This window comes from Zalophus californianus, chromosome 13 (assembly GCF_009762305.2).
Source record: "Zalophus californianus isolate mZalCal1 chromosome 13, mZalCal1.pri.v2, whole genome shotgun sequence".
NCBI lineage: Eukaryota > Metazoa > Chordata > Mammalia > Carnivora > Otariidae > Zalophus > Zalophus californianus.
Window position 1 is genome coordinate 75,510,173 of NC_045607.1, and position 23,660 is coordinate 75,533,832.

At 40.7% G+C, this 23,660-nt stretch overlaps 1 protein-coding gene across 1 annotated transcript; it reads left to right on the forward strand.

The window, feature by feature from the left end:
• The first annotated feature begins 5,024 nt into the window (after window positions 1-5,024).
• On the forward strand, window positions 5,025-5,540 carry LOC113933939 (MICOS complex subunit MIC26-like). The gene has a single exon (XM_035723799.1). It carries the CDS (start codon window positions 5,025-5,027, stop codon window positions 5,538-5,540), a length of 516 nt encoding a protein of 171 aa, XP_035579692.1.
• The last annotated feature ends 18,120 nt before the right edge of the window (window positions 5,541-23,660 follow it).

The window sequence follows — 23,660 nt, forward strand, 5'->3', positions numbered from 1 at the left end:
CCACTTTTTTCAAAGAAATGGAACAAATAATCCTAAAATCTGTATGGAACCAGAAGAGACCCAGAATAGCCAGAGGAATACTGAAAAAGAAAAGCAAAGCTGGCGGCATCACAATTCCGGACTTCCAGCTCTATTACAAAGCTGTCATCATCAAGACAGTATGGTACTGGCACAAAAACAGACACATCGATCAATGGAGCAGAATCGAGAGCCCGGAAATGGACCCTCAACTCTATGGTCAACTTATCTTTGACAAAGCAGGAAAGAATGTCCAATGGAAAAGAGATAGTCTCTTCAACAAATGGTGTTGGGAAAATTGGACAGCCACATGCAGAAGAATGAAACTGGACCATTTCCTTACACCACACACAAAAATAGACTCCAAATGGTTGAAAGACCTAAACGTGAGACAGGAGTCCATCAAAATCATAAAGGAGAACACAGGTAGCAACCTTTTCGACCTTAGCCGCAGCAACTTCTTCCTAGAAACATCGCCAAAGGCACGGGAAGCCAGGGCAAAAATGAACTATTGGGATTTCATCAAGATAAAAAGCTTTTGCACAGCCAAAGAAACAGTCCAAAAAACCAAAAGACAACCGACAGAATGGGAGAAAATAGTTGCAAATGACATATCAGATAAAGGGCTAGTATCCAAAATCTATAAAGAACTTATCAAACTCAACACCCAAAGAACAAATAATCCAATCAAGAAATGGGCAGAAGACATGAACAGACATTTCTCCAAAGAAGACATCCAAATGGCCAACAGGCACATGAAAAAGTGCTCAACATCGCTCGGCATCAGGGAAATCCAAATCAAAACCTCAATGAGATACCACCTCACACCCGTCAGAATGGCTAAAATTAACAAGTCAGGGAACGACAGATGTTGGCGGGGATGTGGAGAAAGGGGAACCCTCCTACACTGTTGGTGGGAATGCAAGCTGGTGCAACCCCTCTGGAAAACAGTATGGAGGTTCCTCAAACAGTTGAAATTAGAGCTACCGTTCGATCCAGCAATTGCACTACTGGGTATTTACCACAAAGATGCAAATGTAGGGACCCGAAGGGGTACGTGTACCCCAATGTTTATAGCAGCAATGTCCACCATAGCCAAACTGTGGAAAGAGCCAAGATGCCCATCAACAGATGAATGGATAAAGAAGATGTGGTATATATACACAATGGAATATTATGCAGCCATCAAAAGGAATGAGATCTTGCCATTTGCAACGACGTGGATGGAACTGGAGGGTGTTATGCTGAGTGAAATAAGTCAATCAGAGAAAGACATGTATCACATGACCTCACTGATATGAGGAATTCTTAATCTCAGGAAAGAAACTGAGTGTTACTGGAGTGGTTGGGGGTGGGAGGGATGGGGTGGCTGGGTGATAGACATTGGGGAGGGTATGTGCTATGGTGAGTGCTGTGAATTGTGCAAGACTGTTGAATCACAGTTCTGTACTTCTGAAACAAATAACGCAACATATTTTAAGAAAAAAGAAAAAGAAGATAACAGGAGAGGAAGAAAAGGGGAGTATGTCAGAGGGGGAGACGAACCATGAGAGATGATGGACTCTGAAAAACAAGCTGAGGGTACTAGAGGGGAGGGGGGGAGGGGGATGGGTTAGCCTGGTGATGGGTATTGAGGAGGGCACGTTCTGCATGGAGCACTGGGTGTTATGCACAAACAATGAATCATGGAACACTGCACCAAAAACTAATGATGTAATATATGGTGATTAACATAACAATAAAAAAATTTAAAAAAAAAACAATATAAGTTAAATAAGGCATCTTTAACAGAAACCCAGATAAAATAAATGAATTGATCAGTTCACAAAAACGTGAAACAGGCTCACAGGAACCTAACACTGTATTTCCCTTAGGAGCAACTCGGCATTTGCTAATATTCAAAGTAACTTTCTAGACCATAACTACCAAGAACAAAGAACCGACATATATCCTTTTCTCATTTAATTTCCACACCCACTCTTTGAGGCGAGGTGGTAATCAGAGGGTCATTTACTGCATTAAGAAAAAGTCACAAACTGATAGGAATAGTGAAACATCTTAGGGCAAAAAGGGGCTTGGCGGAGGAGGGAGGTGGGAATGGGCAATGGGAATAGACAGTATCTGTCCACTGGAAAGTGAAGGGCTTAACTTCACCAAAGCACAGGGTACATACTGAAACTTCTGGGGGCATTTATATTTCCTTGGGGTCCCTCAATATTATTCACAAGTCATTTGAGATGACTGGATGGGTTCTATCTATACTTCTTTCCCTCACATCTCCTCTAATGAACTTAAGCACTTGTAGGGCACTTGTCTGTAATAAGCAAGATAGCTGGAACTATCCTAAATCTGGGATGAATTTCCAAAACCAGAATCTGATGATGCATCAATAATATCACGGTTTTTTCATTTAGTCAACCTCTCAGCTAACTCAGGCAAGAAGGATGAAAAAATTCAATCTGTCTCTATCTGGACATCAGCTCTTCCTGTCATTTTCTACCCTGAACACAACCTCTCTTGGACAGTGTAGGAATTTAGATAACTCTAAATAAAACTATTACTTCAGGAAAGTTCAGAATCAGTGCTTTCGAGACAGGAAGAGAGCTTGCTAGCCATCTGGTTCAATTCCCTCTATTTCAAATGAGAGCACTGAAGCTTTGGGAGTTAATGTGACAGATTGGGGACCATGGCCTATTTTTTCCAGTGCCCAGTTGAGGGGACTTTCCACATCTATAGTAATCATATGTGCAAATTTTCCAGGAGAACTTTGATTTCTGAAAATGTTTGCTCCCATTATTGCTCTAAGAGGACTTATACCTGTTAGTTCCTGGGCCCTGAATTTGGAGTCAAACAGCGTGGTCACAATTATTGCACCATGATTTATCTAACTGATAGTTCTCATTCTCCTATAGCTGCTCATCCAGGCTGGTGGCTTCTATTGTCACATCTGTTAGGGTGATCCCTAAATCAAGTAAGAAAACTACAGCATTTTAGATCATAAAGTAGCCTGATGGGTCAGTTATAGCCAATTCCTTCATCTTACAGGAAATGGTGAAATTGAGTCTCCAAGAGGCCAAATCAGGACCAAAATCACACAGCTAGCAAGAGATAGTCAGAATATAACATAGTCCTCCAACAACTATTACAAAAGTACAGAGAAGTTGGTTAACATGCTTGCTAGTTCAACATCATGATGGACATAAATATTGCCAGAACCTCGGATGATGCATTACAAATATATTCACACAAAACAATGGTGATGATTAAGACCTTTAGCTGTGTCCCAGTTGAGAGGCTGTAGGCTCTAGTTTCCTTCCTAGAACAATATTTATTGGCCTATATCATCATGAAAAATGATTGCCCTGAACACCTACCTGCAGAAACAACCATGAAAACATTTACCAGGATTTATATAATAAAAAGAACACCTTGAACAAAACACAAATACCTGGTCTACATTTTATTAGCACTTAAAAGTCAATTATCGCTTCACACCAGAAGTGAAACAGTGACATTGTCAGGCTCTTAGCAATAAACCTATACAGTTCCAGTTCTTTGGTCACTCAGAGAACCTCCTCGAGCTGCCAGAGGCCAGCACATCCCATTGGGAAAACAATTGCTCTAAATGACTAAGGCGGCAAACAGTAATTTGTCCTCCATGAATCTGTGCCATTCAAGAAAAGTATTGTTTAAGAGGCACAAGGGTTTATAAATTAGTGGGTGTCGAGCAATGGAAGGACAAAAGAACTATCAACATATTGCCTTCCTTCCAGAGAATGTGCTAATAACTGAGCTTTTTATCTGCTTATATAAAACAGGTGAGTCAGTACAACCTCTTTGTTGAGCTCCCCAACCCACAACTCGGGTGCCCTTCTGAATCCATCCTACTTTTTGCCAGACATTTCTGCATGAAACATGTTACTCATTCCAGCCCCTTCTCCAAATCTTCGATGACCAGAGGAAAACCAGAGCTAGAAAGTGCCATTTGGTTCGTCCTGTGGAGAGATTCCTTACATTGATGGTTTGGGTGATGACCTATGACCTAATGTCACAGGAAGACAGAAACCACGTTGGAAGGCGTTTTCCTAGTGCAACCAAAAAAAAGCCACATGGGTTATAGGTGGATCCACTGTGTGCTTCAGTTTTCTTGGTATATCCCAGTTTGTGCCTGTTATCACAGCTAATAGCATCCTCACCAGCTCTCAAATATGTCCTAGTTTGGATGATAAATGTTATGAGAATCCTAGTTATAAGCATTACAATGCCACATCAACTTTTTTTTTTTTTTAAGTAGGCTCCATGCCCAGTGTGGAGCCCAATGCGGGGCTAAAATTCACGACCCCAAGATCAAGACCTGAGCTGAGATCAATGAACACTCAACCCAGCCACCCAGGCACTCCACCATTACCATTTTTTACCAGAAGTTATAGACACCACAAGGAAGACCTCAGTCCAGCTTATCAGTCTTCCAATCTCATCTTCCAGCCACACTGTGTCATAGGCACAGGAGTGAGGAGGAACATCACCAGGATTGGCAGGGTATGTCAGCTAGATGATGCAAATTTACCCTCTGTCCTGAGGTTACTTCCCATCTTTTCCTTGGGTACCCTTGGCATCTTGTGATTATCCATCTGAAACCACAGAAGGATTCAGGCTTTACCAGATCTCATGATGCTTGTCTGTCTCCTGCATGCCCAGCATCTCTCAATCAGCTACTAAATCCACAATGATGTTAGTCCCGTGTGTTCGCCAGGGGAGAGGTACAAGCTTTCTGCCACCTAGGGAAATGAGATGGTCACCAGGAGACCCTGGCTAAGAGATTTTTCTTTAATTGTAGGCTAAAAGGTGTACCTTGCTTAATCCTGAAACATTTAAACTCCAAGTCCTCGATGTTTAAATGGAAGACCCCAAATACAGCCCCTATGCATTCCTATGGAAGTTCCTCTAACAAAACAAAACAAAACAAAACAAAAAAAGGTTCGGCCAGAGCCACCTCTTCCAGCAGCATGTTCAAGGTAATTCAGAAATCTGTGGGGCCAGCCAGCCTGGGTTTGCTCACCTTCAGAGTCTATGCATCACCTAAAAAGGACTCACCTCACAAAACTTCCGTGAAGGTTAATGAGCTTTCACTCTACTCCGTCCCTGAGGGTCAATCTAAATATGTGGAGGAGCCAAGGACCCCACTTGAAGAAAGCATTTCACATCTCCGACGTTACTGCGAGCCTTATACAAGTTGGTGTCAGGAAATGTACTCACAAACTAAGTCCAGGATGCAGAACTTGGTTCAATGGGGGTTAGGCAGCTATGAATATCTCCAAGATGCACCTCCTGGATTTTTTCCAAGACTTGGTGTTATTGGTTTTGCTGGCATTGTTGGACTTCTTTTGGCTAGAGGTTCAAAAATAAAGAAGCTGGTGTATCCACCTAGATTCATGGGACTTGCTGCCTCTCTTTATTATCTACAACAAGCCATCGTATTTGTCCAGGTCAGTGGGGAGAAATTATTTGACTGGGGTTTATGAGGATACATAGTCGTAGAAGATTTGTGGAAGAACTTTCAAAAGCCAGGAAATGTGAAGAATTCACCTGGAAATAAATAGAACGCTCCATGCTCTGCCCATTTTAATCAGTTATAGGTAAACATTGGAAACTCCATGCAGTAAACCAGTATTTCTACAGAAAAATGGCAGAGAAGCCAGTACTGAATATAGTAAATTGGCTTTCTTCTTCAGGACAAACTATACTAGGCTTCTTTGTTATCTTGGGTGATTCCATACTGCAAGTGGACTAATCGGAAATCCTTTCACCTAGAGATAATGTCTAGCCTTAGAACTCTTCGTTCTCAAGTTGCTATTTATGTACATAATTACAATTCCAAATTAAAAAAAAAAAAGGTTTCAAAAGACATTTTTCCCTGTTTTGAAAATGTTTTAGAAACATTCATAATCCTATCATCACACATCTATTAACATTTTGTGTATTCCCTTCCAATCTTTGTCATGTGTATATTTCCAGTCTGCATTACAGCATACATATAATTTTCTATCATGCTTTGATCAAAACCATTCTTCCAAGTTGTTACATAGAATTACCAATTATAATTGTAGACACTTCACAGTAGGTTTTTTGAATTGATACATTACAATTTAATGATTTCCCTGGTTTTACTATTTTTTTTTCCTTTTTCTACTAGTACAAGGCATTTTGCTAAGCACTGGGAATAGTGAAGTTAACAAAATAAATGCTTTTACTAAGTAAAAAATTGGGGCCTCTCTTTGAAGACTAAATTTGAATTCTTGTCACATATTTGAATAGCTCTGGTATTCTCTTCATGCGTTAGTCACAAACTTGAAAATAAAGAGGCAAGAAAGGGAGGGAGAGAAGACAAAAAAGGCAGAAAAAGAAAGGGGAGGGGAGAGGAAGAAAGACAGCAGGAAAAAGGGGAAGGAAAGGACTTATAATTACAAGGATAAATTGAGGGTCTTCTGTTCTGACATTTGCCTCATGTAAATGATGGAAATACCATACCAATTCATTTGAATACATGTCAAGTCTCTCCATGAATTATAATAAATGTCAGCATCTTTCTAATATTTAAAAACAAAAGCTATCTATACTTCAGACATGACCCTTTCCCTATCGTCTACTCCATCATGTAAAATATCCATTGCCTGGCCTTTAAGGCCTTATATACTCTAGCCCACCACAGCCCAATTTTTCTCCACACGAACCTCATCTCTAGTCAGGACTCCTTACTGGGAAACACAGAGACACGGCAGCTTCAGTCAGGGAGTAGCAGCTTGGGTCAGAATAAATCTCCTACAGCTAAGAATTTTACCCTTTGGACAAAATTTTAAGAAAAACTATTTGAAAGCACTGGAGAATAACTAAAAGTATGCATAAATTGGAGGGTAGTATGCTTGGGGAAAAAAAAGAATTGAACTGGATAAGATTACTTTTATAGTTTTAAGATTTCATTTATTAGAGAGAGAGAGAGAGAGAGAGAGCACACTCACACACATGGTGAGGCGGGGAGGGAGGAGGCAGAGGGAGAAACAGACTCCCTGCTGAGTAGGGAGCCGGACATGGGGCTGGATCCCAGGACCCATGCGATAATGACCTGAGCTGAAGGCAGCTGCTTAACCAACTGAGACACCCAAGCGCCCCTGTAGCTTCTTTCTTAAGAGAACTCCCCAGTCCAAGGGATGCTGGACAGCTAAAATTCAAGCACACTGAAGTCTTACTGGCTTAGAGTATCTGGGAAAAACTTTAGGGCCTCCAGAACTGCTGGAGATTAAGAAAAGAAATCCAGAAATGAAGGAGCCAAAAGAAGGAACCCCAAATCTGATATATAAACTACCTCAAATCTTTGGCTGAGTGTAGACTACAATTGCTTAAGGAAGACTGTAAGGAACCAAGCAGAAAGCAATAGTTGCAACGCTAAGAGAGATGAGCAGAAACATTTGGTGCTGCCTACTGCAGAGTTTGAAGTTTAAGTGTTTCCCAGTTAGAGGGTTTTGCTAAACACCTTGGGCTTTCCACTGAAACCTCAGAAGGACATTTTTTTTAGGATTAAAGTGTATGTCTCTGAATTAAAGTCTTCATCCTATTAATACTAAGAGCAAAATCAAACAGACCCACCTTAATAAAACCAAGCCTCCATAAGTTCAAGGGGATCAGTTGGTAACTTAACTGCCTGGAAGAACAGAAATCAATAGTCTTCAGTGTAAGATAAAAGAATCCAGCGATTTTACAATGGATTACTTATAATGTCCAGTATACAGTAAGCAGTAGACATGAAAACAGGAAAATGTGACCCACCATCAAAAGAAAAGACAGTCTATAGCAATTAATCCCAAGATGACCTGAAGTTTGGAATTAGCAGACAAGCTGTTAAAGCAGCTATTTTAAGTATATTCAAAGATTTAAGGGGAACCTGGGTGGCTCAGTCGGTTAAGCGTCTGCCTTTCCACTCAGGTCATGATCCCAGGGTCCTGGGATTGAGCCCCGCATCGGGCTCCCTGCTCAGCAGGGAGTCTGCCTGTTCTTCTCCCTCTGCTGCTCCTCCCACTCATGCTCTCTCAAATAAAACATTTTTCAAGATGTGATTTTTTTTTTAAAGATTTTATTTATTTATTTGACAGAGAGACACACAGCGAGAGAGGGAACACAAGCAGGGGGAGTGGGAGAGGGAGAAGCAGGCTTCCTGCTGAGCAGGGAGCCCGATGCGGGGCTCGATCCCAGAACCCTGAGATCATGACCTGAGTCGAAGGCAGACGCCCAACGACTGAGCCACCCAGGCGCCCCTAAATAAAACCTTTTTAAAAAGATTTAAAGGAAAAATTTGTCAGAATGACTATAACAGATAAAGAGCATCAATAGAGAAATATAATTTTTTTTTAAAAGAACCAAAGGGAAACACTAGAACTAAAAAGGCAAAGAGCTGACATTTTATAATTCACTAAAAGTGTTTAACAACAGATTGGAGACTACAAAAGAAAGAGTCTATGAACTTAAATCATAATAAATGATTCAATGTGAAGAACAGAGAGAATTAAGATTCAAAAGATAAGCAGATATTCAGTGACCTATGGGGCAATATTAAGCTCTATAATACATACAATTGGAGTCCCAGTGGTACAGGAGAAAGAAAATGTGGAAGAAAAAAAATACGAAGAAATATCACTGTAAGTTTCCAAAATATGATGAAAAACATGTACTGTTCTAAGAGTTCATTGAATTCCAAGCAGGATAATTAACAAAAAACAAAAACAAAAACCCACCACCAACAACAAAAACTCTCATCTAGAAACATCTGAGTTCAATTGTTGAACACCAAAGGTAAAAAGACAATCTTAACAGCATTCCAAAGGGGAAAAAAAGACATGTCAGATGCAAGACGACAATACAAACAAAATTCAAGCTCTTATCAGTAACAGTGGAGATCAGGAAACAATAGAATATTTTCTTTTTAACTGAAGAATGGGGGGGTGGTAATCCACCAACCTAGAATTCTTTATCAACTGAAAATATTCTTCAGATTTTCTGATATATCATGATACCGAAAACATGATAAAATATTCATCACCAGAAATACTGAATTATAAGAAACGCTAAAGAAAATTCTTTGGGCTGAAGAGAAATGAATGCAAATATAAACCCAGATCTACAGAAATGAATAAAGAGCACCAAGAATGATAATATGAGCATAATTATAAAGAATCACATTCTCTCTTAATTTTCTGGAGGGAGTGTTAGAGCTTTTCTTATGTGGGTGCACAATTTAACAGTTTATCGTGAACTTAAATACACATCTAATCTATAAACCTGCAACTCCATATCTAGATATTTACCTAAGAACAATGAAAATATATGTCCACAAAAAACTCAATACAGAATGTTCGTTATTCATAACTCATAAGCTGAAAAGTGGAAGTGATCCAAATGTCCATCAACCAGAAAACAGATAAAATCATGGTATATTCCATGAAGTCTGTCCTATTATTTTCCATTATTAGTGAGGAGCTTGGTCTTAGAGGTCATGCAGCAAGACCACATGGCTAAGAAGTGTCAAGGAGACTCAAACCCAGAGACACCTGATCTGGGACCTGAGCTCTTAGTCACTACACTACAATGTCAATAGGGAGAAAGAGAGTAAGACTAAGTCATTTCACACAGAAAGACATGAAGCAAGTCACAGACAAGAATGCATGGAGCAGGAGCACAAGACGATTGATTAGAAAGTTGGGAATGAAGGATCTTAAAGACCGGAATAAAATTTTTAGAATATTTCCTCCATGCCCTAAGTACACTCTGACTGGAAGCTCCTCTCTGATAGCTTTTGGAAGTCAATGAATCATTTTCTAAGACATTCTTACTTACTCTAGTTAGGAAACTTATAATAATGCAGCTATTCTGTTATCCGTGGGAGAGCACTCTCCCTCCCTCCTCCTCCCCTTCTTCCTCTTTCTCTTCTCTCCTCCTTTTTGGTTACAATCCTATTTGTTGCATGGATAAGGGAAACAAAAAAGGCCTCTCTGTGAGCAGTCTCTGCTCTGATGAATTGTGATTGGCCCATGTCACTGAGTTTTGTGGTCAAAACATCAGTATTCCTATCATCTATATACCATCAAGATAGGTTTAGATAAATGAGAGACACTCATCATTTGGAAAACAAACTCATCTATCCTTTGCAAAGCACCCTCAAGGCTAACTCTACTCTCCCTCATTCTCAGCCCCTCTGAATTTCACTCCATCTAGCCCCCAACCCCACTACCAAGGGATCAGAAAATTTCCCCTAAAGGGACTACCCATTCCCTGGGGATAATGACACAATGGCCAAACATTACTCTAGTTTTATTTCCCCTTTGAAGGTTTACAATGGAGTTCAACTAGGAGAGAGAGAGAAATTGTTCTCAAGTTGAGTCACAAAGAAAATACCAGTACATTTATCATAACTATGATAATTAACAAATGTCCAATAGTAGTCATCTGTGCCTCATACACAATGCTAAAGTTGAAGGGTATGCCTTAGTGCATTCTTTAGACCAATCTTATCCCGCTCTCAATTTGCAAAAATAATTATACATTTTTGAATTCAAAGCTTTGGGTGCTATTGTTGACTGAAGCCCTTGAAATGTGCACTGATTACAGTGCCAATGTAACGTACATTAGCCGAGAGCTCAAGTATTATACAATAACCTTAAATCAGAGAGAGTTATAAGAGGCTAATAATGAAGATGAAGTAATGCTGAAAGTACTAGCCTTTTATTCTGAACTCAAGAAATGCATTAGAAAGTATGTTTTAAGAATAGGTCATAGAGAACGTAAATGCAAAGTAGAAGAAAGGAAAGAGGGGAAAAAAATCTGTTGGGAGGGGGAAAGAGAAATGGAGAGGGAGGGAGGGAGAGCGAGGCTATACCTTAAAAGGATGTGCATAATTTAGAGAATAGAAAGTGAACAGACTCTGGAACAAAAGTACCATCCATTCAGATGTACTGACAATGATTTCCGCTACCGCCATGAAGATCCCGTCTGTAGTTTCTAAGAAGCAGCATTTGAATCTGAGGACATATTTGGATAAAAGTCTGCAACACTGCATTTCTATGCTACACTCTCAGAGACCAACCCATCCTCTGTGCGGTTTATCTCCAGCAGCCCACAATAACTTATCTGAAGCTTATGATTAAACATTTTTAAATAGAGCAGTATGGACAATAAGCCAAGAAATCATTTAGGAGCAAAACATAGAATAAGGCATGAAGAAATATCAGTCCACAAATCTCATGTCTTGTGATGTCAGTTAAATGCCAACGTGGATTATAAATTTGGCTCCTGGCTCCCTAGCTTCTCAAACAAAGAGGGAAAACATGGTTATAGCCGTGGTTCTCAAAATTTTTGGTCTCAAGCTCTTTACACTATCAGTGGACTCCAAGAGCTTTTCTGGTGGGGGTATATGTTAACATGTATTGATATTTATCTTATTAGCAATTAAAATTTAAAATACTTATGCACTCCTTTTAAAATAAACTTATCACATATTAACATAAATTGTACTCACGAGAACTATATTTTCTCCAAAAAATTAGAAGATTGGCATTTACATTTTCACAAAAACTGTTAATGTCTGGCTTAATAGAAGGCAGCTGGATTCTCATATCTGCTTCTGCAGCCAATCTGTCGTGACATCACACGTGTGTAAGCCCTGGAAAACACCACTATACACTCATAAGAGAGTGAGCATACAAAAGTCAAATCGAATCTGCGTATTACTAGGAACATAGTTTTTTTGTTTTTGTTTTTGTTTTTTTTTATCATCTCAGGAACTCCCGTGGATTCCTGAATGACACTCTGAGAACCACAAAATTATAGGAAATACAGGTCCTTTAAGACAAAAGCAAAGACTGTTCAAGAGGTGTATGGCCTTTTGAAGAATGAGCTCGGAGGGAAAAAACCTGTTCCTTTGAGTCATAAAGGGAGTGACATGTAATGTGGTGTACTGCATGCTCAACAACATCCAATCATTGATGCAGGAGTGAGTGGTATAGGATTGGCCATTCAGAAAGGGGATATACATGCATTCCCTATTTCCCATAATTTATAGCTCCTGGACAGATGTGAGTTAATGAAATCAATACTTCCTATAATTGATGTCAAGTGCATTTTGTAATTATGTTTTGTGGTCTGTGATTTTTATGAGCTTGCTCCCTAAAACAATTAACAACTCCATAAAAATACTTTTGACATTGTTTCTTTCATTTAAAGTCCTCTATATATCCATATTGTGAAAAAGGATACAATAGCACTAAGTTTTATATTTTCAATACCTAAATAAGAACATTTCTTCTACCTTTAAACTACCCTATTACACTATTTATAAATCTAACAAAAGTGGATAGCAATTAAAAGAATTATGGAGTCAGATGCATCTGTGTTTGAATCCCAACTCTACCTTCTTAGTTCAATAACCTTGAACACTTATTTCATTGAGCCTCGATGTCCTTATATAAAAAATTAGAGTCATTGTGAGATTTAAAGGTAATACAGTTAAAAACACCTGCACAGTTCTTGGCACTTAAAAAAGCACTGGAAATGTTAGTTATTAGTAACTATAATTATTACAGAATTTCTCTCTGGCAACTCTCTCCACCCAGAATCACTCTGCTGGTTCCATGGTCAAGAGCACACAATGGAGCCAAAAAGAAGGTGAGAAGTGATAGAGGAATGGAGACTAGCAAGAGAAAAGACCAAGGAACATACAGACATAGAGCTAGGACTGCGGGACTGGACCAAATCTGCGGGACACTGGAAAAGGAATCAAGCAGACCAAAGGATGTCCATGTCTGAACACTTCTAATCCTTCCATGGGACAGATAATGAATGCTAGCTAACATTGAGTTTCTGTGTCTGTGTTTCTATTTATTGTGAGACCCTAATGATTAATGACTTTTATTGATGGACCACTTGTGCCTAACACATTACCACCTGGTTCTCCTAAGGTTTGTGCTATGGACGCCCAACCACCCCAGGTGTTAGTTTAAGCATTATTGGTAATATCCATTCCCCTCTGCAGCGATTAGCTTAGTAATTAGAAATTCTGGCTTAGGTCCCATGAAAGGAAATCAGCTATAGAAGGAAGAGGTGTAATAGTATGGATTTTCATTCAGTAAATATTTACTACCCAACTCCCTACACTGTGAGTAGAGTTTATTTCTCCATCCCATTTGTGTTGGGCTTGGCTATGTGTTTTGTTTTTGGCCAATGGCATGTTAGTGGAAGGTAAGTCACAGGACTTAAATGTGCTCACACAATATGACTGGGCTCTTGCTCTCAGTTGATCCACCATCAGAAGAGCTGTCCTTATTAGTTTCTGTCTTTCAGCTATGGCCCCCAAACACACACCTGTGAAGCAAATCTGAAACCAACCCACAGCCTAGAGCTATTTGCAGCAGGCCCTGCAGACTGAAGCAGATCTGCCCAGCTTACTACAGCCAAACCACAGTCCAGCTGTGAGGACAGAAATGCATACTTTTTATATAGCACAAAGTTTGGGGATACTTGTTACTTAGCATTAATGTGGCAATAGCTGACTGATACAAATGGTTAGGCAGAGTATCTGGGAAAGATTTTTCTAACTCCAAAAAAGAGAACTACCAAAAGAGAATGCTAGATGTTGCACCAGGACCTGTTGCAGCCAGCCTGCAACCATGAGGAAGCCAGCCTCACGCTGAGGAAGCCCAGTCCTCATTATCATTGATCACAATGAGCCCACTAATAAAGCCCCATGTTGCTTAACCTCTGTTTTATTCGATATAAATTTTTTTAATGTTCAGGCCAGTTAAAACAGCTTTTGGGGTACCTGGGTGGCTCAGTTGGTTAAGTGTCCAACAAGTCTTGATTTCTGCCCAGGTCATGATCTTAGGGTCATGAGATCAAGCCCAGCATTGGGCTATACCCTAGGCATGGAGCCTACTTAGATTCTCTGTCTCTCTGCCCCTTCCCCCACTGTGCACACTCTCTGTCGAAAGAAAAATAAAACAGTTTTCTACTTACTATAAGAATCTCCTGCTATTTTTGTTTCATTTAAGAAGAAAAGAATCACACAATGCAAAGACAGTGTAAATACACAAAGCTGACAGGAAAAAGGACACGGCCATTAACTAATACCTTAGAATCCTATGCCTTTAAGAGGGGTGTCTTGAGGTCTGTTGAGGTCGGTCCTGATATCCTTTTCCTATGAAGCAATTGTTGTATTTTTGACACAAAGAAGAAGGTTCTGGGATGTGTGCCCATGAGCATCTGGGAGACCAAGCTACTTTATGCAGTAAGAATTTTCACCCGGCAATTGTCACTTAAAACTAAGGCATCTGATGAATTTGGGGGGTAATTGAAGGATTGGGGCCTGGGCTCATTGCTGAAACTCTGTACTCTTCCTCATCTGTTAAATAAGGTCCCTTTTTACCGGGGTCCCTAGCAGCTCAGAAAACACTATACAAGCACTCTGAGTTTCCTGTGGGATTCTTGCCCTGTATATGCCCAGGAGCATCACACACATTCAGGCCTTCTGTGGGCCTCCGGGGCACCCAGGATCTCGACCCAGCTGGGCTGGCACCAAAGCTGTTTGTCTGAACGTCCACGCAATCCCCACAGACTTCTGACTTCCTTATTCATCCTCCCCTGTCCCAAGCCTTGGAACCTGAGGTCAAATGATGGGGGGAGGGGACATGCCCCTCTCCTATTCCATGTTGGTCTTTGTCACCTGAGCCCGGTTGAGACACTTGCACATATACATACTGACTGAAAGAAAATTGCAAGACAATTTTTCTTCAAAAGCCCAACTATCCAACTTGTAGAAATCAACATTCAATTCTCTACATTACAATAGCATAAAAGATACACTCGTTCAACCAAGAAATCTTGGGAAATACAGTAAAATCCTAGCATCTTCTGTCGTTGAGAAGCTCCCACCCTTGAAGAAAAAAAAATGGTTCTGCTAAGGTTTGACCCAGAGAAAGAAAAGAAAGATCCCCGGACTTGCCCTGACTATTCACTCCTTCTACCAAAACACTCTGGATGTTGTAATTCCATAACTCAGGGTCCAAGGCATTCAGGGTACCCTGACTCTCTTACATTCTCTGATCCTGACTGCTACCTTTCAGCTTCCCTTTATAAAGGTCCCAAGCCTATTTCTAATTCTTCCTTGCCTTTCAGTAAATTTCTGCCTTTGGTTAAGAATAGTCTTTGCCCAGGGGCGCCTGCGTGGCTCAGTCGTTCAGCGTCTGCCTTCGGCTCAGGTCATGATCCCAGGGTCCTGGGATCAAGTCCCTCATCAGGCTCCCTGCTCCATGGGAAGCCTGCTTCTCCCTCTCCCACTGCTTGCGTTCCCTCTCTCGCTGTGTCTCCCTCTGTCAAAAAATAAATAAGCTCCTTAAAAAAAAAAAAATAGTCTTTGCCCAGCCAGCAAATGGGTACTGCATCCCTGTTGGGCACAAAGTGCTATGCTAATTATTAGATTCTCCATTAGACCTTGCCATTTTCTGCTGCCACACAAGCACCATCGCCCTCTCCATCCTGCCAGGGTCAAAAGCAAATGCTTAAATCCATAAAGAGCATTCTTGCCACTCTTTCCGAGAGCCTGTTATTTCATCACTGCAAGCACCATGCAGAAAATTAAATTGAGCTGTTAAATCACATTTTTATATCTGGCCATTCGCTTCCTAGAACCTCCCTGTTCTCCCAAAGACACACCTGACAATCAGAAGAGATAAAAACACCATCTGTGCTCCAAGTCCGTTTTCTTCCTTGAACTTCAAAGTGACTGGAGATCCACTGGCATCAAGAATGGGAGTAGCTTTGGTCTCCCATTAATCAATAATGATCTATTCCAAAGGTTTATCAACCCTTGGTAGATGTCCCACGTAGCAGCCACAGTGATCTTGATAAAGTGTAAATAAGATCTTGTCACTTGTCTCTCTTAGAGAAATGGTACTTCTTACTTCCAAGTATAAGGCCTTCACCTTCTCTAAAACTACCCTTCCCATGTAGTCTCTTCCACATCACTATCACATAATTTCCTGTTACTTTTCACTCTCTGAAATTACTTCATTCATTTGTGTAACTGGCTCCCCTTAGAATAGAGCTATCATGTAAGAAGTGGGAAAGACCTTGCCCTCTATGACAGCAGTGGGCTTGTCTGCCTCGTTTGCTGTCACTTGTTCGATACCTGGCAGAGCACCTGGCTCATAGTAGGCATGCAGTCCCTATCTTCTAATGAGCTACTTTGTTAAAGAAAAAAAAAATAAAGATACCCGCTCCCCTTAGTATTTCATCAACACTCTTGGTGAGGAGAGGCAGTGTCCTCCACCTCAGAAATTTCTATTTCTTGCAGTGGGAGGTGCCAGCAACCACCTTCTCGTCACGGTCCCATGACTGGTCATGTTTCTAATTACCCCTTTTAATACTTTCCAGAAACCAATAAGCTCATTTAACCCCTGCACATGAAAAAGCTTTGTGAACCACCACAGAAGTGGTTAAACTCAACCCGAGTTGTGGTCCCTGCAATATTTTTGTTTTACCAGGAGCTTTTGTTGCTTTCCCACCCACCCGTTTCAGAGACACAAGAGCCCACAACAAAATACAAGCCCGCAACACACCTCCACCTCCCTTTTCTCAATAATGACAAGAAATGATCCTTAATTTTTAAGAATTTTTTTTTTTTTTTTTTTTTGTTTAGTGTTGCCAGAATGGAGGTCCTTCCCAGTTCTTACATGATAGCTCCATGTGGGATTGATAGCTAAGAATTCTTTAAAACATTTTTGAAAATCTATGCATTCAGTAAGCAGTAACTTGTAACCATGGTTTAATTTACTTTGAGGTCCAAAGAACTACTTTCTAGGGAAAGAGTAAAGTACCCAGGCAGGTTTGCCTTAAAGATGCGATCATAAAGGTAACAAAGAATGAACTAGAGTCTTGGGCAGCCGCTGTGTCACTGTGGTACTTGAGTTGTTCCTGTAACTGTGAGAGCAGCTCAGCATCTGCTCTTCTTCTGAGTGACAGATAGATGGGGACACCGCCACCTCACAGGACCAGCAAGTGCACAAGCCCTCGGATGTCAGGTTGCCCACACCCCCATTTAAACTGGCCTGAGCATCTTTGGCCAGGGAAGAAAAATCCATCGGGAAAGGAACCAGGAAGGATAGGATCTCTTTCCCAAGGACACCACCGTGGCTGGGCCTGACAGCCTGGCTCATGGCGTGGAATAGCAGAGGGCTTGATGAAGCTCCAAGAGCTCTTGTTCCCTTCACTCCAAGTCACTGGGGAGGTCCCAGTTCAGGGCACACACAGAAGTACAAATCCAGTTTGTCGCTGGGGATGGGAGAAAACGGTTATGAAACCTTTGGAATCTGTCTCTGAGAAGGAGAACAAAATCATGGCAGCCTTGGAAACACACATGTAGATCCATATCCAGGTCATCTTCCTACCAATACCCAAGGATGTGCGATTCGTTACCACTGCTAGCTAAGGAGAAGGGTGAGCCGGCTGGAAACACCAGTACATCTGGGCTATGAAGAAGGCAGAGGCAGGGAGGTTTCAGCTCCTTTTCATAGGCATGCATGGAATACTGCAGAATGCTACATTGCCTTTTTTATTAAGAAGCTGCACATCATCAAAGGAGGCAGCGGAAGGTCATATTCCCGCCGGGCTTCACCCTCCTTTCCACGCAATGCCTAAGCAGGAGCATTTATTCCCATCATATTCATTTCCCTCGAGCTGATACCAAGAACCCCAAAACGTCCAGCTGCGAAGTGAATGCACATTTACAGCCGAGAAATATTTTCCTTTCACTGAATGGGGAATGAGAAGCGGGCAAGGAGAAAGGAGGTAATTTAAGTTGCTCTATAGCTGGGAGTCGGGGGGGGGGGGAGGGGTAATTCTTGCTTATGTCAGCAGCTTGCTGCATCCCACCAGCATTGCTACCCCCCTTTATTTTATTTATCTCTTTACAGACTGATAATGCTATAACCATTTCCTGTTGTATACTGGCTGAGGAAGCTCTCTCCAAGCCCAAGAGCAAATCAATAAAAGTAAGCCATAGAGATTCATAAAAATAAAATTGTCATCATTATTGTTCAATTATTGCTGTGTCTGTGGAAAGTATCTCAAGAACTGAAGCTTTCTTGGCTAATATTTATAATCTGCGTTGAATGGTGCTAATGAATGAGTGGGTGTGCATTAGACTGAAATGTGATGGTGTTTGATTTATACCAAGTCCAGGTCTGATTGCTAATGTTAAATCCATTAAAGTGTCTCTTAGATCTGCCTTAATGTACTCCCCTGCATATAATAGAGCTTAAACATACCCGTTTACTTAGCTTTTCATTACTGGTTGAATATTTGTCTTTATTACATTATCCCCATGATAAATTTGACTTAGGATAGTTTAAAAAACAGCACTTTGGGGAAAAAAGCAAGGCTTTTAAGAAGAGCTACAGAAGGATCTCCAGATTCCCCAGTCCTCCCACAGAGAAAAGAGCAGAATATCCCCAAATAATTATTTTTAAAAGTTCAACCTGTTCTATCCGACCGTGTCCCAGATCACAAAATCCAGACACTCAGGGGAAGAAGAAATATTTCATCCCGGAAGGAAAATAACGAACAGAGGACGGAAAGCTATCCGCCTATGCTGCCACTTTTGGAGTGTCTCAGGGGGTGGAAAGGCTTTTTGTATTTCTTTAAAACACTTCTCCCGGAAGGAATCCATAAAGCACAAGTGTAAATAGAAACAACAAGTTGAAAAGACTTAGGTGTAATCATCAAGAGCCCCCTCTAAGGTCAACTGTTTCTCAGGGATTCTGTAAAGGACAGCGAGTATGAAACGCATCTGTGGCCGACGTTCCCTCCCTTTAATCTACAAGAGTTTTCCATTCACAGCCCAGGCAGCCCCGGGCGACAGGCGCCAAGTCCATTTGGGGTGTATTTCTGATGCTTCCCCCCCACCCTCCCCGTTCTTCACTGGCTTTACTTGAAAGCTCGGCTTCCTGCTCAGCCCATGTTTGGTGATGTGTGTCTGGATTAGGACGAGGAACAGACTTCCTGTCTCTTTGTGACAATGCTGCTGCTGCTTCTAGCTCCGGGGCTCCAATCCATCCCTCTTAGAGAAGACCCAAGACAGAGATCGCATGGAGAGCTAACCCCGAGGCTCTGGTTAAAATGAAGCGAGATAAGCAAGCAGGTAAAAGGAGTAAATCCCACCAACAAGGCCACACTAAACATCAATCCCATTGCAAGAGAGAGAGTTCTGTGCTCCAATCAACAGGTACTGAGCACGCCCAGGCTGGGCAGCATAGGAAACAAAAACGACACCGGACAGCTTCTTCCCTCAGAAAGTTCCTAGCTCCAGTTTTGTTGAGGAACAGGAGAAACGTATCGACTGAGTTGCATAACCAGGGATGAAGAGGACATACAACATCTCAACTACTGCAATGCACTGAAGGCTGCCCAGACAGTAAATGCTGTGTGCACCATGGGTAAGGATCATCTGGTCCTTGGAGGTGTTTTTAGGAAACAAGAGGGACTGAAGGGGGACCATGAAGAGGCGGCTTTGTAGAAGAGGAGGGGAATGAGCTCCAGCGACAGAGAGGCATGCGCGTGAAAGCAGCAAAGCCTAAGACGTATTTGGCCTTCAACGAGGCAGGCACATTTTTAAAACTGAAACATGCACGTGTACACACAAATGAAATTACCAAAATCCAAGTATTTATCACACATTTTCACTGAACCTGCAGAGTTAGTACCACCTGACAGTAAATACAGATCTATTTTGAATTTACATAAACAAATCTAATCCTGGCTTGAATCGACAGTCAACTCTATTTCTGATGGCTTCAGATTTCATGATGAAATTTTTACACTACTCACTGTAAGACAAATGCCAAAATTAAGCTTTATCAAAGTGCTTTTTTTGTATATGAATCAGGGGTTTTTTTTAATAGAGAGAGAGATTTAAGGTCACTAGATTCATTTGTTTAGCCTTGTTCCATAAGGCTAGATAAGAATGGAAAAAGAGGAACTTAAGGCTTGCAATATGTGTTGCCAAGGAGTTGCCATGTTATCCAGCAGCTGAAACTTGAAAAAAAAAAAATCATTTCCCCATCATAAAAATTAGCTATAGAACAAAAATAATTTTTAAGATTTTATTTTTAAGTAATCTCAACACGCAACGTGGGGCTTGAACTCATACCCTGAGATCAAGAGTTGCATGCTCCACTGGCTAAGCCAGCCAGGTGCACCAAGAAGAATTTTTTTTTTTTTAAGCTGTTCACAGTCATTTGAAATAATGGTATTGACCCTCTTTCAATAGGAGATCAACATGGAAGTTTCCTCCAATAACAGAAATGAATTTACTTTGATCCCTCCATCATCTCTCACTCCGTTTTCTTGTGTCCAATGGTGGCAAGGCTTTGAAAATTGACTTACTAGATTCCCAACGCAGAGTATCCAACAAATACAAGACAACATATTCACCAAACAAGCTTGCATCTTGAATTAGAAATGTACAGAGACAGGAAAGGCACCCAGGGATGACGGGCTGGATCACAGTCAAAACTTATCAATGAGGGGGGTGGGGGGATGGGTTAGCCTGGGGATGGGTATTAAAAAGGGCACTTTCTGCGTGGAGCACTGGGTATTATGCACAATGAATCATGGAACACTACATCAAAAACTAATGATGTAATGTATGGTGATTAACATAACAATAAAAAATTTAAAGAGGAGGGGGGAAAAAAAAAAAACTTATCAATGAGCTACATCCCGAAGCCTAGAGGACTATGGGACATGTTGGCCCCAGTATTCCCTCCAATTTCTAAGGTCCTCTGATTCTACGATTGGTGGGACAAGAAAGAATAGTAACTCTTGGCAAGGTAAGGAAAAATGAGAATATGGAAGATGAGGGAGAACATTTCTTTGGCACTACTATTTGCCAGAGAAGATGGTAAACACTTACACACAATAGGTAACTGGAGTAATTGGTACCTTCCCAAGAGACCTATTATCCCCATTTTATAGATGCATAAACTAAGGGTCAAAGGGGTTACTTAAGGAACACATGGTTACATAGCTACTAGGTGGCCGAGCAAGGATTTTAGCCCAAGTTGGTATAACCAGGGTTGACAGTCACAGTATTTATGAGCCAGTATGGCATCGATACTGGTGAATCAGAGCTGATGCAGCCATCAGTCAGAAGAGATGCGAGATATGAACCACCAGCACAGTCGGACCAGCAGAGGTTCAACTCAAAGCCCAGGTTCTTCCCAGTAAACATCAAAGACAAACTTAAATTCAGTCCCCAAACCCTTGCTTTGCCTCTAAATGAGACACTTACTTTAACATTCAGTATGTATTTGATAATTTACACACTTTAGGTAGACATCCATCAATCCACTTAAGTACCTCTTACTTTGGGAGGAGGTGGTTGTCCTCTTTAATATATTAAAGCAGAAAAAAATCCCTACACAATTTTATCTGTGCTGTCGTACACAGGATATGCTTCAGTTATCATTGGCAAACAGACAACTCATCATTCATTTTCCCCTTATGTTAATGCAAAGTTAATCTGAACACACCAAAATAAATTACTTGTTTTAAAATGTTGGGTGTATGCCTTGCAAAGTGGAATCTGCATTTATCTCTAAATTGTAAGGTAACATCAAATCAAGACAAATCTACTGAGTTACTTTAAGTGTATCCCAATTGAATGGGATCCTGCAAATATTATTCAGAACCTGAAAATAAATCAACGTGAAAAGAACCTATGAAGACTGGCATTTTCAGAGTCGCCATTCACCTATAACATCAAAGATATTGACAGATACGTAATAAATTAGATAGGAAAGTATTTATCACGTGAAGACATCATTGCAATCATCGGACCTTTCCAAAAATGATACAGTGACCTTGCCTTCACCATCTAACTCAAATTAATCCTTGACATTGAAATTTAGCACCTCAGAATGAATGTTAGCATGGAACGTAGCTGGTAGAAAAATAAATGAATCAAAGTATTTTCAGACAAAGCATGCTCTGGGACGCAAAGGCTTTGTAGGGAGGAAATAAGAAACTGGCAGAGGCTGATAAAACCTTTTTTTTTCCCTTTAATTACATAGCAATTGCAGTAACCCCTGTATTCTCCAGCAAAACCAGAAAGAGGTGTTCTTCTTATTCAAGAGTTCTGGCTTTTCCATGTCATCAACCACATTCTCCAAAGACAAAGGGATTCCTGACTAAATGGGCCAAAAACACATTCTCTTAGGCAAGTGCTAAATATTCCAGGAACGTTTTCAAAGGAAGTTCTAATGAATGTCCTGTCCTTCATGGCCGTGGCCCCGTGGCAAGAACAGGGCATGGAGAGGAGAGAACTGGAGCTCTAGTCCTAGCCACACCACGGCTCTCTGAGCTTGGTCAAGCCACTTTTTGTCTGTGTCTCAATTTTCATCTCGAAAATGGGAATATTACCTCCTCCTACCAGCATCTACTGATCATTGAAAGCATAGAAAGATTACATATGTTTGCTTATCTCCAGGGGAGATACTCAAAATACTCAGCATGTAGGGGGACTTGGGCACTGAATATGGGCACTGCTTATGCCCTATCTCATTCCAGGAGGGACTCAAGACAACTGACTGAAGAAAATACCTCCCCCCAGAAAACCATTTTTACGTTAAAGAATTTAGGTCCAAAACAACATAAAGGTCAACCAGAAGATAAAGAAGGGCAGAAAGTTTGGGGAGATGTTGCTCACAAGAGCCCGAACAAGGGGGACATTGAGAGATGCTGAGTTGACCCTCTACACAATAGAGTCTCTATCTCCAAGCTACACAGTTGGTCAGACTCTACTACCATGTTTGCGTTTTTTCTCCAGGTTTCTTTGAACCTCTCTGAGAAGAAAGTAAAGAAACATTTACTTTATGTCTACTATTTCTGGTACAGTGTCAGCCCTTTATGAAAGTTATATAATCCTCACACCCACATTAATGTCAATGAATTATTATCTCCATTTTACAGATCACAAGAAACAGGTTCTAAGAGGATGATTCTCATAGCAACCTGAGTCTAATTGGTTCACTGCCATAACCACGAATTTTTATGAGTGAATATGGGTAAGTATGGATAAATAAATATTTGTTGAATGGAAACGAATAACCTTAGAGAAATAATGGTTTAACGAAGAACCCTGAATCCCACTACAGAAAGGTCAGTGTTCCCGGAAGATACAGATGTGGAGGCCATCTTTACAGTTATATAGTAAACTGCCAAAGAAAGTCAGATAAGGACACATGATATTTCTTTCTACTGTAAAATCCGTGTATTATTGACCCCAGAGAAATCTTTTCATTAAGAAATTGTCAACTATTTTAATTCATTTAAAATTCATGTTATAACTAGCAACATACAATAATTCATTCACTACATATTTATGGAATATTGACCTATGTATTGAGTACGACAAGAGATAGTGAGAATATAAAGGCGAGTAAAATGCAGTCTCCACACTGAAGGAACCTGCATATGTTCCTTCATATATGTTCAGAAATAACAGATAAAACGATATGTTAATCATTATGTTCTTAATTTGCATTTTGGCC

What these genes read in the sequence shown, in the direction of transcription:
- LOC113933939 (XM_035723799.1), top strand. Translation starts at nt 5,025, where the DNA reads ATGTTCAAGGTAATTCAGAAATCTGTGGGGCCAGCCAGCCTGGGTTTG.